Here is an 18,395-nt window from a genome sequence, read left to right on the forward strand (position 1 = left end):
AGCTCCTTTGAAGCCCCAATTAGAAGCCGAAGCAACCAACACACTCGGTTTGACCACTGTCACATCAGAGAATTTCAAAGCACATCATCAGTGTTGCTGAGCAGCAGCAGCAGACCAGAAAGTTGTGGATATAATAATGAAAAACATAAATGATTACAATTATAAGCCTAGTTTATTTATTATTATTTGTCCGGTGCCGAGGCAGAGTTTATTCAGGAAAGCAACAGATCCAAATCTGTTCTTTGTCTTGTCTGATTGTAGTATTTTGTTTGGTAGGGCAGATGCATATAAAAGAAAATGGACAGTAATGTGAGGAATGTGCTGTGCTGCTTCTAGTGATGAAGATATCTGTGGAAAGTCCACCATCTTTCAATTTTGAGGAACCTCAGAGATAAATGCTCGGCAGGACATGACATAAGTTTGGAAATTCCTGGCAGGGGCTTTTCGTGTGTGTTTGTGTGTGATTAGTTGAGTTATGAAGTGTGTGTGTGTTTGTGTGTGTGTGTGTGTGTGTGTGTTTTAGTGTGTCTGTCAGCCCTGCGACCTGCTTTCCTGCTTTCCTTTTTAGAACCTTTAGTTCTAAAAGTTCTACAAGGACTACTGGTTCATTCTTTACAAACTAACATACAGACACTCTGGCAGAAGCTGGAAAGAGACTATGAGACTTCTTTTCAAAGAGAGTATGTCTGTGAAAGCCAGAAAACGAGAAAGAGAAACAAATCCGTCTGAAAGATTTATTACACTCTGCAACTGTAGGGGGAGCCCACGAGCACAAAATCTCAATCCTCAATGGAGCTTTAAATCAGTTTCCTCATATGGTGGATTTTTTCCAAACAGTTCTTTCATATTTGTAATTCCTTGTAAAGCTTTGTAAAGAATTTGTATCTGCTAACAACTGAGACCTTAGAAAAAAAAATATCTGAGAGCTTAAATCTCTTGAGTTCTCAAAAGTTCTCATGGAGCTGCTTTCTTTTTTACCATAATAATCATATTATTGTCTACATAGTCCGCCTAAAACATTGAAAATCTAAGGTATTATAAGAAAGGTTTCACAAGATATGTGTGTGTTTGTGTGTGTCTTACGCTGGCTGAGCTATAGCTGTATCTCATGATGAGGTAGAGAGTAGCGCAGGCTTGGCTGCGGTTGCCGTCCACACAGCTGTTGCAGTAGTGGAGCACTTTCTGGCAGAGATCAGCGCACTGTTCAGCCTCCTCCTCAAACAGAACGTCCCCATACTACAACACATCACAACAGACAGTTACATCACCACAGCTCATCCTACAAACTAGACCAATAACGTTCAAGCAGGACCAGCATCTCCACACTGCCGCTCCACAACCTGAATTAGCCTGTAACTTGGATCCCTACCTTCACGATGAGCGCCCGGATGGTGCTGAAGCAGTGAGACAGGTAAGTGGTGCTCTGGTTACATATTAAAGAGTGAAGGAGAACCCTCAGAACTCCACCAACTGCATTATCCTTACAGTCAGACAGTGGCACGGCCTGTAAAACACACGCACACAGAGACACACACATTTATACTCGTATTACTACTAGAATACAGGAAATTTACCTCAAATCATCTTCATTTAAAAACAAATTCCTGACTGACCAGCTCAAATTTGATTAGCTCATTTAGAAAAGTATTATAATCTATTTTTTTTAACATAAAACAGGAAATGTGAAAAAAGTGGGTCAAGCTGTAGGTCAGGCTCGCAATATTTACTTTCTTGCTCCCATGCAAGACAGCTCTGACCAATCACAGGAGACAACATGCCTGCGTGGTTTATTGGTGCTTCTAGGTTTATACCCGTGTGAAACCAAACTAAACAGACAGAGAAAACACTCCAAATAAACAAACTCATCAACTGATCCACACCATGGAAATGGTGTGAAAATTCCATAAAAACAAACACTTTGCAATTTCTGAATATATTTTGCCTTCAGTGATTTTTTTGTCAAAGACTACAGGTCTTTAGCCCTTTTTGGACGGGATTAGTTTAACCTGGGGAGGCAAATTAATGTAATTATTGTAAGAGTTTCTTAGTGACTTTTATGGTGAGTCGTTTTTTTTTTTTGTTTGTTTTTTACCTTTTGTAATTATGAGTCATAAAAATGACCTCAGATTATATTAACCTTAAAACAACTTCTTAAAAAATTATGGCGGGAATCCCAGTCAAATGTTTCTACAGCCAGTGCCGACAGAAACATGAACCAAGTAAAAATTCTCATCCAATTTTATGTTTTAAAATTCTAGTTCTAGTTTACTTGCATGCTTTAAAAAGTGAAAATTTAGTTTTTGGACTAATTGGGTCCTTCTGATCCCAAATTGCAAGGTTAATTTTTAAATGTTAAAATAAACTACTGTTTACTGATTTCTAGTACAAAGAAAAAGTTTAGGTTTTCATAATTGTTAGGTCCTGGTAATCACAAATAGCTAGAATAACTTAAAAAGGCACACCAAGGAAAATTTCGGATCTTAGGAGGCACGTAAAAAGGCATTTAATTTTATTATGAATGGCATTTTTTATACTTTTTATAGAGATCTGAGGCTTTTGTCTGTGATTTCTCTTTATATGGTGGGCATGTGTAATGCACAGTAAGGTAATGAAGAAAATGCAAAGGAACATGCACGCTCACTCAATTTGCGGACCATTGGTATTCTTTAACAAACAAAAGTGCTACTTATAATGTATATAGCGTTTGTGAATCTGGTGAAAGGTTTTGGGGAAAGACAGATTTACTAATACTTTACTTAAAAGTTTTCTCATGTTGTAACAAAACCTTAAATAAGGCCCATCATGTTTAACTCTGACCAGTAACTGGTTCTTGTAGTTTTTGTGAACTCTCACGGGAACCATCCACACATTTGAGCACCCCATTTTTGTTCCCCAAAGCCTCAAAGACAGTGAGTATCAGACCTGAGGCATGTCATCAATTGTAATCAGGAACTGTCGGCTGAATCGGATTTACAAGCTTTATAAATCCTCTAACTCTTCAAACCTTATACTAACACTCATCAAACACAGCCTCCTCTAAGCAAATGACTAAACTGTCTGGACACAAAATGAATCGGTGTCTTCAAGAAAGCGGAAGGTTACAGGAAGGTTATAAGAAAATTAGAAATAGGTTGGTTCTTTTAGATTTCTTAAACTCACACAACGTTTTTGCTTGATATAAATCAAAAATTCTACCAGAAGCAGATTACATTTTCCCAATATTATTTATTTTACTGTAGTTCTGGATAGACAGTGTGTATTATGTATAATCAGGACATGTTGGATTACTGACTTCTGAGGAAATCGGAGGAAAATTGTTGTTTTTATCGCTTAATATATTGCAGAACAATGAAAATATTGCAATATCCGTTTTATTCCAACTCGTATCCCCACTGTGTTTAAATATAAATTACTGTGTGTCATCAATGGGGGCATAATGTTGCTAAATATGAACAATATGAACAAGAAAGGTGGAATTAAATTAACCACATTCTCCTTTATTACCTGCACAATGACCTCCAGCAGGTCCAGGACTATGAGGTTGGCCTCCGTGGCCAGATTTCCACTGATTATGGCTTCCTGATCCAGCTCAGCTTTAGATCTACAAAAAACACATCATAAAGAAATAATTCAGAGATGCTGTGGGCTGTATGTGTACAGTTGATTTGTAAACAGTTATCTTATATTTCTTATTTTTTTCATCGCTGAAAAATAATTGCATCCAGATGAAATTAACCCTTTAAGACCCTGCATACATTACAATGCAATCATGCATTTTGTAAATGTTTTGTTGCCCATAACTCTATTTGAGAGCTGTTCTCTATCAGAATAACCCATGAATCAGCTGATGAACTAGGTGATAAACAAATCAAACAGTAGCTAGGCCCCATCTACTGCACTTGAACAGTAGTACTAGTAACAGCTAAATTTAATGCTAATTTAATGTGATATAAAACACCTTTTTAATCATGTTTTTTTTCCTGCTTTTTCCTGCAATGGGAAAAAAATTAGAGTCTTCTTTTCTATGCATTACAGACAGAAAACAGCTTTCTTACATTTTTTTTTCCATAACTAGAGATAATTCAGGTCTGAAAGCGTTACATTTGGAAGGTAGTCATGCCAGACTGTCACTGCGTGACTGTCATCTTCAGTAACGAGCCTCGCTTCGCTTTTTCGATAAAGACGGTTAATGATTGAGCGTGTGAACCCACCATGGCCAGTGCCTTCACATGTCTAGAAGGCTCTTTTCCTGGCGTAGGGAACGATTTTTTACAATGCCAGACTACCTTTTGTCTTCATTACAGGAACTTTGATAGCCCAATGTTATGTTAACAAGGACCTGCAATCCGTGCCGTGGCTCTACCTTTTCTAAATGAACATGTGTGACACTCTTATCCAGAGGGACTTACAGGGTACTTACATTACAGAGTTAGGACATTGTAGTGTTAGGAGTCTTGCCCAAGGACTCTTATTGGTGCAGTGCAGAATTTTTACCCAGACCTGGATTTGAAACCCAGTCCCCTACATGATGTAATAGCTTTCTAACAGGTAGTGGTGTTATCCGCTGTGCCACCTATTGGACTGGTATCTACAATCCACCCCATTACAAAATCTTGCAACCATTTTTTTGACAATAAGTGTATTTTTATGTCTAGTTTTAGTTATACTTTAATGTGATTTATGTCTTAAACTGTTTGTCACTTTTTAGTACAGAGTTTTGCATTACAGAGCTATGACAAAAAGTACTGCATAAACAAATAGCTCCGGTGTAGTTTGGTGTTATTTGGTGTACAGCCTGAGAGCTGGATGGAATGCTACTGTTCCTCATAAATACAGTGAAATGAGCTCATGTTGTCTGCACTCACTTGTCCTGCCTGTCGTTGGTCTGGCGCCACTGTGTGAGGTCTTTCCTCCAGCGCAGATTCTCTCTCTGACCCATAGTCCGGTCATTACCTACGACAAGAGAAAACCAGAGGACGAGATTGAGAAAAAGAGATGACACGGTTTCATAAAACAACTCAATTCGAGGAAGTCAACACTCCATCAAAGAGGAAAATGGTCTGACTTCTCGTAGACAATACAATACTCCCACATGCGGATGTCTTGCAAAGCAATCATTTTTATAGCTGCTTCAGTATCCACGGGCCTCTACATTATTCATTACGTCTGCCCGAGGGCTAAGTGCATGGTGATTTTTCTGTCTGGCGGGTCTGAGGCTGTGGAAGAAGAAGAGCGCTCACCTCCCACCCTCTTCATCATCTCTCCTCGGGCCCCCATGCCTCCCAGCAGCGCCTCCTCCAGACGGGCTTTAGCCTGCTGTGACTTCTGCAGGGCCTGCGTGCTCACCTTATCTGAGCTCTGTTTCCCCTAGACACACACACAGACACACACAGATGTACATACACATATGGAGAAAGGCAGATGTTCACATGCATGTCCACACCCATTCAAGCATGCACGCACATTCACAAACAGGAAAACTAAAATTAAAGACACGTACATTTATACACGTACACATTTGATCTACAGTGAGATTAGTGACTGTATATACACAATGGAGAGTGCATCATAAAAATATAAAAGATTTCACCTAAATGCTTAATTGTGATTCAGAATTATTAATTGGAGGATTGTAGGAAGTACTGTATCTACACAGTAGTATATAGACACAAGCTTCAAATGATAGAACAACAGGATGATGGGTAATAGATACTATATAATAGCCTATAGTTATTGGATCACCTTTTTAAAAAAAGTAGTAAAAACTGTGTCTGCAGTTAATCAAACCATAAACACAATACACCGACATGCCAAAAGTTACGGGACAATGCCTAGTAATATGGAACACATGAAGGCTCAAAAGTAAATTCTGCACTGACCTGCAGAAAGCGTTATCTGGAATTAATGCAGATGTTCTGATTTTTGCTAATGTTGCTTGTCTGTTTGACAATTCTAGCCAGTCTAGCCAATCACAAACAGTACTACCCTCTGCGCTATTTGTCCCATCCATACGGCATCAATTACCAGGCCTCTCTTTGCTACGAGCACACTAACCATTGTTCAATCTTATTCACAAGAAAACAACTCAAAACTGATACAGGTGTGGGTATTCCCAAACCATCCCCTGAGGTAAAGTGTCATGATCGATGTCACATCCTGGTCTCGTCTTGTGTCTGTGTGTCTTCCCCACGTGACCTGTGCTCCCCTGTGTCTCCCGTCTCAGTACTTTTCCACCTGTTTCTCATTTGTTGCTCCGCCCCTTCCCCAGGTGTTTCTAATTATAGTGTGTTTCCTGTTTCTTTAAATAGCCCTCCTCTGACACTTTGTCTCCGTCGGTCTTTGCACCTTCACCTGTCGTTTGTCTCTCTCAGTGTTTAATAGCTTTTCTCAGTGTTTCCTTGTTCTCTCTTAGCCTTGGTTCCTTGTTTATTTCTTGTTTTCTTGTTTATAGTTTATTTCCTTGTTTATTTCTAGTTTCTTGTTTTATTTCTTGTTCCCTAGCTCCCTGTATATACCCTGCTTGTGTTGATTCCTAGTTTATTCCTTGTATATATATTCCCTGTTTGTTTATTTATTATCTCTAGTTTAGTTTAGTTTAGTTTAGGTTCTTTGATTTGTTATTGGTTATTTGTGTATCTTTGTTTCATGTTCCTTGTTCCTTGTTTTCTTGTTATTTATTTATTAAATTATTATTTATTTTCACCCTACCTGCACTTGTGTCCGCCTCCTCGTCTCCCTGCCTGGGTATACCTGACAATCGATTTATATACTGCTATATAGTGAATGCCAAAAATTGACATGAAAGCTAAATTCAATTAAGACTGTGTCACACCATGTTACCTACTAAATAAGGGGAAAAAATAAGGGACCACTTAAAAATGATGAGTTTCTTTGATTTTGCCAAATTAAAAACTCTGGAATATAATCAAGAGGAAGATGGATGATCACAAGCCCTCAAACCAAACTGAACTGCTTGAATGGCTTTTGCAGGAGTGGCATAAAATTATCCAAAAGCAGTGTGTAAGGCTGGTGGAGGAGAACATGCCAAGATGCACAAAAACTGTGAATAAAAAGCAGGGTTATTCCACCAAATATTGATTTCTGAACTTTTAAAACTTTATGAATATGAACTTATAGAATAAAACATCAATGTTTATTTTACTCAAATAAATACATATAAATAGCAAAATCAGAGAAACTGATTCAGAAAGTGAAGTGGTCTTCTATTTTTTTTCAGAGCTTTATTTTAAGTAAGGTGATAAAAATAATCTGCATGTCTTAAAAAGAACACCTTGCCAACTGAGAAGTATGGAGATGGATCTATCAACATTTCAGGTTGTGATCCAGTGGAATTGACAATACTGCCCCATAAATTGTTTGTGCCATTAGATCAATGGAACCTAAACCTTTGCCCAGGACATAAAAAGCTCTTACCCTGTACTCAAAGCAGGAGACACAGATGGTGAGGAGCTCGAGGAGGCGGCTGAGCTGAGAGGAGGGCATGTCCACCACCCAGCGCTGGACGAGATTCTGATCAGCATTCTTCATGATCCATAGGAAACACACCAGCAGGTTGCGGCTGGTCTCTGCTGTGAGTGTGCTGCCGATTTTACCTGACTGAGAGACAAATACACATGGATCAGTGGGACAAATTGTTAGCTAATATCGCCCTGGCTTAGCGGAACTCTCAGGGTTCCTCAGTGTAGTGCTGTCAGGTAGCATTAGCCGCTAACTGTGGCTAGCCTTAGTGAAAATTTGGAAATCTAAGCTTACTGTAAATAGACAAAAGCACTTCACTCACCCAAATAAATCGTTTTCAGGAAAGAAAGCTGTGTAGATTAGCATTCAGTGCTCGTTTGACTTTAGAAGAAAATGCGTTTTAAGAATTACAGTTTTGTTTACTTAGCTTAGCTTTACAGTTGAAATAGAAGGAAAACATGGCAACACCCCTGTTCCTTACTAGTGTTGTATAATCCAGTGCTCCTTATGTATAAAAATAGACATGTATTGATAGTGTGCCTTATAATTCAGTGTGCTGAATTTTTTGCTTATAGTGCAAAAAATTATGGCTCATAAGTACTGACTCAAGTTGACTGAGTAAAAAGTGCCTGAGCAACAATATGTTATAAGTTTAGTCAGCAAAAAAAAAACTTTTGTGAAGAACTTTTGTGTACCAGTGTTTTTTCTTCTCGTAAATAATCATAAGATCATTTTTTGTACAGTGTGGATAGAAGCAATACAGTGGAACTAAAGCTGAATAGAAGAGACTCACCGATAATATGAAATACAACAAATATGTTTTTAATAACTGCATTTTTTGGGTACTCTTAACATTTGGAAGAGTTTTTCCAAATTTTTACCATTTTGCTGTAATGGCTACCCCTGCTGGCCTGCACAGGAATTGATCATGTGCTTCGGTAAGCTCCACCCCGTACCTGCAGGCACTCTTTAGCCTTAGCTTATGAGTGCCTGCAATTCAGGGAACATAGGGGTGTCACCTGTTTCAAACCTTTCAACTCTAAAATTGATCTGGTGTGTATGTGTAAAGTGTGTGGTGTGTGTGTGTGTAAATGTGTGTATGACTGTGCCCAGGTATTAATAACTGGCGCTCTTTGCTGGGTAAATGCTGTATTGCCCGATGCAGTCCTCCAGGTGGATGTTGTTTCCGGTTAGGAGTACGCTGTGCACTATTGGCTGCAGCTTCTCACCGGTGTGTGGATGAGTGCTGAGTATGAAGGGTTGTGTGTAAAATGTGTAAATTATAAAACGTCCTTGGGTTTCTAGAAAGGCGCTATATAAGTTGAACTTCATTCTTGACCTAACCCCTAAGCCATAAATCCCTCGTAAAAGTGCACTTTTCTGATTGTGTCAAAGGGCGAGTAAAAGGGGCGTAAGCACTCAAGGCACTGGAGCATTTATAGCAAAATTAAGATATCTCATATATTGACATATATGACACTGCTGATTAAATGACAAATACCGCAGTTGTAACAAAGACACATGTAAAATATATACAGTGTACATAGTGTAGGTCTATAGAGAGGCAAAACTCCTCACCATTGAAGCCATAGACACCAGTGCATTTCTCGCCAAAGTGTTAAAGGGGTTTCCTGCAATCGCCATTGCAACAGACTGATTTATGGGGGTGACGCTTTCGAAGTCTTCCTCCTGACCGTTAGACTTGCCCTTTCCACCACGTTGCTCTGAAACTGCAGAAGAAGATACACACACACACACACACACACATCAACACACATATACATACTGTTTGAGTGGTTGGACAATGAAACTGAAATGCCTGGTTTTAGATCACAATAATTTATTGTCCCGACGGACAGTTCTGGTAGAAACAGGAGAGTTGAGGTGCACATTGAATTCTGCCGTGATTTGGGCAGCTGTGGTTTTATGTTCACAGTTAATCCTGTTGGATGTTGTTGGTTCTTGGTGGTATGCTGACATTACCCTGGATACCGTGGCTCTTGATGCATCACACAGACTTGCTGTCTTGGTCACAGATGCGCCAGCAAGACGTGCACCAACAATTTTTCCTCTTTTGAACTCTGGTAAGTCACGCATAATGTTGTGTGCATTGCAATATTTTGAGCAAAACTGTGCTCTTACCCTGCTAATTGAACCTTCCCACTCTGCTCTTACTGGTGCAATGTGCAATTAATTAATGAAGATGGGCCACCAGGCTGCTCCAATTTAGCCATGAAACCTCCCACACTAAAATGACAGGTGTTCAGATTCATTGTTCAACCCCTGTATATTGTAAATGAAACGGCTGATGATGAAAGTGTGTGGTGTGATTGAACCCAGTACCTGTGAAGTCGAGGTAGTTGATGGAGTCGATGATGATGCCCACCAGAGGGAGGTAGAGGGCAGCAATTTTAGTCCTGACGTCTGATCTTGAGCACCGATTGTCCAGATCGTGGGCACACAGCAGACTGTATGTGGCATTAATGGCTTTGCGCTGCACCTTACCTCTACAAACACATACACAGATTCTCAAAATTAGTAAACAAAACAGCATATTTATTTTAAACAGTACTGAAACAAACACTACAAATAATGTGATAGTAATAAATAAAAAATATAAACATAACACAATATTACCCCCTTTTTAGTCAATACTCAAAAAGGATTTAAATGTATTTTTTATAATTATATTAAATTGAATGGCATGCAGATAAAAATACATTAGTGACCGCTCAGCAACTGGATTATAGGGCACATTAAGTGACACTAGTAAGGACGACTACATCGAAGTGAGCAAGAGTCTCGCCATGTTTCCCTTCTAATGGGGAAGTTAGGGGAAGCGCCTAAGTAAACAAACTGTAATTCAAAAAAAATAAAAAATTCCTTCAAAGTGAAACGAGCATAAGATGTTAATCTACACAGATTTATCTCATAAAAAAACGTTTATTTGAGTGAGTAAAGCGCTTCTGTTTTTTTACAATAAGCTTAGAATTCCAATATTTTGTATAAGGGTGAGTTTCGAGTGAAGTTTCTCCAGCACTAAGGCTGGGTGCAGCAGAATTAGTATTAGCCGCTCCCCTGGTTTTTAATTGCAGTTTCATGCATCCTCTCCACCAGTCTTATACACTGCTTTTGGATACCTTTATGCCTTTACTCCTGGTGCAAAAATTCAAGCAGTTCAGTTTGGTTTGATGGCTTGTGATCATCCATCTTCCTCTTAATTATTTCCAGAGGCTTTCAATTTGGTAAAAGAAATTCCTAATTTTTAAGTAGTCTCTTATTTTTTTCCAGAGCTGTATATAGCAACAGCTGTCTGGACAGATTTTTTTTTCTAAAATGTATATGATTATATTATAGAACTTGTTTACATTTTAGTTCTAGTGTAATATACTGACTTTTCTGTAATACTTGATAATACTTGCCTAGAATTATTCTTACTATGGAATCTTTTTTATGTCTTATTTTGACAGTTAAAGGCATTTATTTAAACCATTAGGACCTTTTGATGGAGATGTTAAAATTAGATTAAAGATTAAAATGATTAAAATCTGCATTAGCCTAAACCACCAAAGGTTAATTAACAATTTTTGATTAAGTGTTAAGTGTTAATTATATCTGACTGACCCCTCAGACTCCATGTCCAGCGCTGCACTGAGTTCAGTGAGCAGCAGCCCGGTCAGATAGTGCTGCTGCTTAAACTCCTGAGACAGATCAAACATGGCCACGATCCTCTGATCCTGTAAACTACATGAGCTCGAAGTCTGCAAACACAAAACCAAACAAACACACACACATACACAGACACACACACACACACACACACACACACAGACCCACAGCACTGATAGTTAGTAAAGCATTTTGAAGCATCTAAAAAAGGCAGCTAACAATAAGAGTATGATTATTACAAGCTTTTGATGTAAATGACCAGAGAGCGGCACTTTGGGAAATATGTCCTCTGCTGTGTAACAAAAGGCAGCGATTATGAGAAACCTGTTCTTAAAGAATTCAAGGCACTCTCCCGCTCATCAGGAAATATTATAAAGCTTTTAAATTTCTCGTGGCTCGTGGCAAAAAAGAAAAACAACCAAACACTGAGCCTCTCTGAGCTTTAGAAAACTGCGGGTTTCTTTAATCCTTGCAGACTCATTTTCCAGCACTTATTGCATCTTTAGAACTTCTTTGCTACCATTAAGGTAGAAAAAATGGACAAGCTAAGGTGCAGCATGTGCACCCTATGATCCTATAATGAAGTGTTACTGAACTGCAAGTATGTTCCTTTTTCATATAATTTTCTCCTTAATTTGGAAGGACATTTAGACAATATACAATAATCTAAAGAGTCCAGAAGGTAGAGAGGTATTGCAGATTATTATTGCACCCTGTTTAAAAATGATTGCACATAGTACAGTATATGTTTTTTAATCAGTCTCTTTTTATATATTGCACATAGTCTGGTTTATATTTACCCAAAGATTTACTCAATCACTGTTGCTATTAACACCCCATCACAGGTAATGCTCCAACACATGTAAACTGCCACTTATACAGACAGCATCACTGGGTAGCCAACAAGCTCAGAGAAAAGCACAGCACCTCAGCTTATGCTCTCTCGGACTCCGGCTGCTGATGGCACCAGCACCTAGATGACCTAGATGATAGCGACAGCACCTTAGTCCAGTGGACAACTCAGAGCCCTCAACTGCAAGCGTTTACTAATTCTGATGTCTAAGAAAATAGGTCTGCCTCTGTGTTTCTCATATCTCTGTTTGTGGGTGTGGCTTGCTGACCTGTGAGGTGATGGAGGGGCATGGGGAGTTTGGGGCAGACGTGGGGTTGCTGAAGTAAAGGCTCAGGTTCAGGTAGTGCTCGTGACTGCAGAGAACACGCAGAAACTCCAGCCTCATGCTGATCAGAGTAGACATGGTCACGCTCTTCGCTGACATCTGGAATATAAAGCCACACAGTGATGAGCACAGTTACTGGCAATACAGTTATTCACACTATTTACTGTACTTACTCTACTAATACTTTTTGTGCTTGGATTAGAGCTGGAGCTGGTCACTCAATGGACATACCCTCCGAGATGCCCTATTTATAATATTTTTTATAGTATTAACCTACTCTGCACTACTAGCTTATTTATTATCCACTGTTTACATCTTTACAAATTTGCACTGCTAAATTATTATTATAAAACTGCGTTCTTGCACTGTCTATATGGCTGATAACTGCACTACTTCCATTACACACACACTAAAAGACTCTACTTTTATACTCTATTTTTTATTATATTTTGATCTGTATCATTCTATCCTAACCTTCTTTTGTAATGTCTGTTTACTATGTATACCTGCTACTGGGTGTTCAGAATTTTCCTCTGGGGTATAATAAAGTAAGAATCTATCTGTCTATCTGTCTGTCTGTCTATAGATCTAATATTATCAGTGGTATAGGGTTTTATATTTATAATGCCTTAAAATGTCAAGGAAACTTGTCACACTTTATCTGGAGAGTATTGATTCTCTTCAGATCGCCCATAGATGATCCATTATCTATAACATCAACAAGCTGTAACATTTGATGGATTCTCAACAGCCGTAAGTTTCAATGTTTAATGGATTACATTCAGAATTAAGTTTACAGTATGAGCCCAATTGTCATTTTACATTGACATATGGCATCAACTCATTTTAAGTAAAAGAACGGATGCAGCTTTGCCGTACGGCATGAAAATATATTATGGTATAAAATGTCACACACATCACACACAGATGCCATTCTAACATAAACGAAAGATTAAAAACCTAAATATTAAAAATCTTTAAAACTATGACTAAGCACACATGATTTGAAGAAAAGTCTCAGTTTACTCGTTCTGTAAGATACTAAGGTGAAGTTATGGTTGGCTTAAAGTAACTGGAAACTATGGTGATATGGTATAAAATAGGAATATTAAAAACTATTTTTATATTTTTAAAAAGTTGATAAATAAGTAGTCAATGGAAGTTTGAGATTAAGGGCCCAATCGTACAACCTGTACAGTCTATTTTCATTTAATTTCTATTAATCTATGTTTCTATTTTGGCAGTGGTAAACACAGGTGTTTTTAAACCCTGACAACAGTCACTAGTCACCTGTCCATATCTTAGCTACACAGATGCGTTGTGTGCGGTCAGGTCAGTATCTTCTGCTGAGACGCACAAAGCGATACACTGTTAAGGTACCAACGTGCCAAAGTCAGAGATTACCTCGCTCTTAAAAGTGAATGGAAAGTGAAACAACGATTGGTTTATTTCACGTTACGCCCAAAACACACCCATACTTAATTAAGAGAATTAGTTAATTGCTTTTTTTGCTTGTTACGAGCTGCACAACAGTGCTTTTTTGGTTCTTACGATGCTGAATACACACCAACACGCCTTAAATCCAGCTACGTGATGCACAATTGACGTCTTGCCTATAGATCACAGAAATAGGGTCCTAAGCGTGTTTCTACAAACAAGATAAAGCAGAACATCTGTGTGACTCTAGATTCAGCTCTTACCTGATTACAGTAGTTCTTTACCAGGTTGAAGACAAAGCCTCGGTCCATGAGGGACATTAGGTCATAAACGAAGAAAGCCAGACTAATGTTCACCTTCTCTGCCTGATCCAGCTCCTGCCAGACAAATAAAAACACACACACACTATTAATCTGTCCTTACATTTAATGCTGAATATTTTAAAGGTAATTCATTTAAACAAAATGTGAAATATTTCTAGCACACCATGTTGAACTATCACAGTTTATTTTACAGCATCGACAATATACAGCTTTAAAATACTAACCTTCTGTTGTTTCACCAGTATAGTTCCAATCTCAGCTGTGACCACATTAACTATCGTGGTAATGTCGTCCTTGAATCGGTCAGAAAAGCGACTTTTTCGGGGCACAGCCTGTTTCTCCATCTGTGAGACATGCTGGGCCATGCTTTTTACCTGGAGTAACACACACACACAGAAACAAATACACTTTAATAAACATCACAGGTGTTGTTAAGGTAAAGAAAAAAGTATGCAATAATATTTCATGATTAATTCTTTTTAGAATTTTGATTAATAATAATACTAATAAATGCAAGAACTATTTATTTCTTATCCACAGCTTTTAAAAACAGCAACTTAAGCCTAAACCATATTTTTTTCATTTATTTGCTAAAATGTGTTCAGTTGAAGCAATGAAATATACCAGTCCTTTACCCTAACCTTTAAAAAACTGTTTTATTGTGGTAATTTCTGCCTCTGCGGCGCCCTCACAGGTTACCACTATCAGAGGCACACTGCTGCTGCTGCAGCTCAGCCAATCAGCTCTCCCTTCTGCCCCGCCTCTAAACCCATACATCACCCAGTGCCCCTCGCAAACTACTCCTCCTATTTTTTTGGCATTTTTCAAATTTGAGCTGAGGGTGGAGTCAGCAAAAATCAGAGGGTTTAGTGGCCTTTTAATACAAGATCATTTATGTTAAAAGTGCAGATTTAAAATGTTCCTTAATATCACATTACAAGACATATTCATTATATATCTATTGATGCAATCAATCATTTATTTGTAGAATTAAACTTTAGTTTAGGTGAAATGATCAACTATGATTTATCTTTTAACATAAACAAGAACATGTGATAAAGATGTTTTGTTGATTGACAGGTCTCATGCATGCCTGACTGCCCTGATTGCAGAAGGAATTGCATCAAACCGATCATTAAACCCCTCAACCCAACCAGCCCTCCTGTGCTCTCACCAGGAGCTCAAAGAAGAACCAGCAGTATTTATAGACATTCTCCCTGCAGACACCAGTGCTGACCACCATCTGAAGAGCCAGCTCTTCATGAAACTGCTGCAACACAAACACACACATTCACATTACACCGATTTTCACTTTTATTTTACAATTAGGTATAAAAATATTACGTATAAAAGATACATTTACAGAAGAAGAAACCATAATTTTCAATCGAATAAAACATTTTAATGAAATTTTTATACAATGTAAAAAAAAACAACCATCATATTAGCATTATTGCAAAAAAGGCTAAAACTGAGACACTTTTATAAAAAAAAAATAATTGGAGAGTTTTATATTTATATTCTAGAAGTCTCAGGGAACACACAAATAAACATAATATAGTATAATTATATAGTATAATATATAAGTGCTTGTCTGTTTTCTAAGATTCAGAGTTATAACTAGATTGCAGTTCCTACAGAAACTGCGAGTGTGATTGCATTGCTGGCAGGGGTACCCAAACTTTTGACCCGTGGCTCCATTACACACAGTACTGGAGTTCTAGCTGCCGTCCTTTGATCTAGCTGCCATCCTCCGATGGCCCCATTCATTCCTATGGGGCCACTTCGTACGACAACAGTACGAAATCCGTACGTCGCAAGGTTTCGTGACGCATATTTTCGGAAAGAGCTCAATAAGTTCTACAGGTCCACAGTTGGTTTCATCTTAGTATCTCAAAAATTGTGATGTACACGGCCGTGCAAAGTTCTGCCCATTTATTTTCAATGGGCAAAAAAGCGCACACTTACGAAGTTTTTACGAAAAACAGAGCAAGCAATGCATTATTTAATAACATTTTTAAAAAACATGCTTATACTGTATATTGCATTTTATATATATATATATATATATATATATATATATATATATATATATATATATATATATATATATATATATATATATATTTACATATACAGTATATATATTTATACTTTGACACACACAGTAAAATGAGTGTGTTACCTTTCTGTTTGAGGGTCGTGTGCTACCACTCTGAGAGTGACTGGTAACATCAAGGATAGTGGACATTCTGCAACCAGGCTGGTTCAATCCCTTGAATAATCGAAACATGCAGGTTGTGTTGTAAAAAACAGACGTAGTGAAAGGACAGTGATGATACACAGCATGTGTATGTGTGTGTGTGTTAGTACCTTCCCAGCCAAGATGTTCTTGACCTCAGCATCCTCTGGGCTCTGTGGAGCAGGTATGTCAGGGTTGCTGCTGGAGCGAATGCGGGACTGCAGCAGCATGGTGCCCACAGCTGTGGCTGTGGCTCGACCCATAGTGCTGTACCTGCTCTCCTGAGACAGCGGTCCTGTGCCTAATAAAACACCAAAAAAGAACACAGATTACCTACTATAGAGCTCTATAGTTAAAGGTTGTATAGATGGGAATATTTTATCACCCACCAATTGTCAATTGACATGTTTATATCATCAAGTCTAGCAGAAAAGTTTTCATGTTTCAAAAATACTGTATTTTTCACACTATAAGGTGCACTTAAATTCCTTTAATTTTCCCAACAAATCGTATGCATGAATTTGTATGTATGAATTTTACCAGTTAGGTTGTAATCCACTAAAATGCAGCGTTATATAGGAGTTTCAGTTTAGTTTGAGCAGTATCAGCATTAGCATGCTAAGTGTACTAATCGCTAGCCCCTCGCCATTCAGAGGTGAGTATATCGGACTGTAGCCTGTGCGTTTACAGTGTTAAAATAAGCTACGTGGGACAAACCGCTATCTAATATTGCCCTGACTTAACGGAACTCTCAGGGTTTCTCGGTGTAGCACTGTCTGGTGATATTTACTAGGGCTTGCGGTTAATGCTAATGCTGCTGCACCAAGCCTTAGTAGAAATCTGGAAATCTAAGCTTACTGTAAATAAACTGAAGCCTTTTACTCGCCCAAATACACAGTTTTTAGGAGAGAATTTAGATTTACATCCAGTGTTTGTTTGACTTAAAAAAAAATACAGTTCTGTTTACTAAATTAGTTACACCCCTGTTCTTTAATAGTGCCGTGTAATGCACCAAATAATCCAGTGCACTTTATAGTACGCAAAATATGGTGATTACAATTATTTTTATGTATATAAAAAAACAGTCAATCTGACATTATAACAGTTACTAAATTAACAACATAAAGGAAGGATTCTTAAATTAATTCTGAATACGAATCTGCTCTGAATTAGAGTACACACACACACACAGGGATTGCTCCCTGAAGCCAGACTGTTGCATCAGTGCTAATCCAAGGTGAAGTCGTGGTCGCACCTGTGTTGAGGAGTTCGAAGGGAGTGTCTGGCAACCGAAACACATAGTAGAGGTAGGTTGCTAGGAGACAGTTCCTGCCCTGGTGGTCTTTGGCCAGCTCCTGGCTGGTGTGAAGGCTGTTAACGACGGACACCACAGATTCAAAAGCGATCTGGGCCAAGTTTGCTGAAGACATACACAAAAAAGCCAAAAAATTCAATAAGACATTTAGAAAAATCTTAGACCTTGATAGAAGTTATCTAAGAGCTCAACAATTCTTTACAATGAAATCAGCACTGCTCACCTGTCTGCCCGGCGATGACCATGGGCTGCATGATGAGGCGGAAGAGCTTGTCCAGCACCAGGTGGAGGAAGTGAACGAGTGGCTCGAGTGCAGAGGAGGACAGTGAGATGATGCTGAGCTTCAGCTCGTGCTCCAGCTTATTCTCCGTCAGCTTCTCGTCCCGCACTCGGATGGGGAAGGTGGGCTTCCCCTCCAGAGCATGGCACAGAGTGAAGAACCGCTCTAGATGAGAGTCCTGAAACAAGGCACAAACTGATATTTTGACATTTTCATGTAAAATGTCTATTTTTTTCCAGAAAGCATGAAAAATCTGCCTGAGTTTGGATGATGTACGGCAGCATCGGCTGAGACTGTGATTAATACTCAGCAAAAGGTACTTTAAACCAGGGTGCTGGCACAAGTGGTGAGGGCCAATTCCCATATTATACTTCGCAAACAAGGTTCTGGCACAAGCAGCATGGGCCATTTTCCATATTATAATTGGCAACTGGTGTATAAGTACATACAGCTTAGGCCAACTGCCACACTA

The 18,395-nt window shown here is 38.6% G+C and overlaps 1 protein-coding gene across 3 annotated transcripts in view; it reads right to left on the minus strand.

Annotated features, from left to right (window-relative positions):
- Window positions 1–18,395, minus strand: part of dock8 (dedicator of cytokinesis 8) — a 103,525-nt gene that overhangs the window by 27,582 nt on the left and 57,548 nt on the right. For 2 of the 3 annotated variants that reach the window (XM_007231854.4, XM_007231856.4), the window contains 17 exons: window positions 17,867–18,101; window positions 17,584–17,748; window positions 16,460–16,629; window positions 16,272–16,361; window positions 15,261–15,356; window positions 14,311–14,460; window positions 14,027–14,140; window positions 12,270–12,425; window positions 11,104–11,240; window positions 9,823–9,986; window positions 9,058–9,209; window positions 7,435–7,617; window positions 5,241–5,367; window positions 4,866–4,953; window positions 3,505–3,601; window positions 1,370–1,504; window positions 1,084–1,236 (listed from right to left, as the gene is read on the minus strand). In XM_007231854.4, coding sequence (XP_007231916.3) covers window positions 1,084–1,236; window positions 1,370–1,504; window positions 3,505–3,601; window positions 4,866–4,953; window positions 5,241–5,367; window positions 7,435–7,617; window positions 9,058–9,209; window positions 9,823–9,986; window positions 11,104–11,240; window positions 12,270–12,425; window positions 14,027–14,140; window positions 14,311–14,460; window positions 15,261–15,356; window positions 16,272–16,361; window positions 16,460–16,629; window positions 17,584–17,748; window positions 17,867–18,101 — 2,412 coding nt within the window. The remainder of the gene's footprint in view (window positions 1–1,083; window positions 1,237–1,369; window positions 1,505–3,504; window positions 3,602–4,865; window positions 4,954–5,240; window positions 5,368–7,434; window positions 7,618–9,057; window positions 9,210–9,822; window positions 9,987–11,103; window positions 11,241–12,269; window positions 12,426–14,026; window positions 14,141–14,310; window positions 14,461–15,260; window positions 15,357–16,271; window positions 16,362–16,459; window positions 16,630–17,583; window positions 17,749–17,866; window positions 18,102–18,395) is intronic. The other variant, XM_022671085.2, reaches the window with a different exon arrangement.

Source organism: Astyanax mexicanus, chromosome 12 (assembly GCF_023375975.1).
Source record: "Astyanax mexicanus isolate ESR-SI-001 chromosome 12, AstMex3_surface, whole genome shotgun sequence".
Lineage (NCBI taxonomy): Eukaryota > Metazoa > Chordata > Actinopteri > Characiformes > Acestrorhamphidae > Astyanax > Astyanax mexicanus.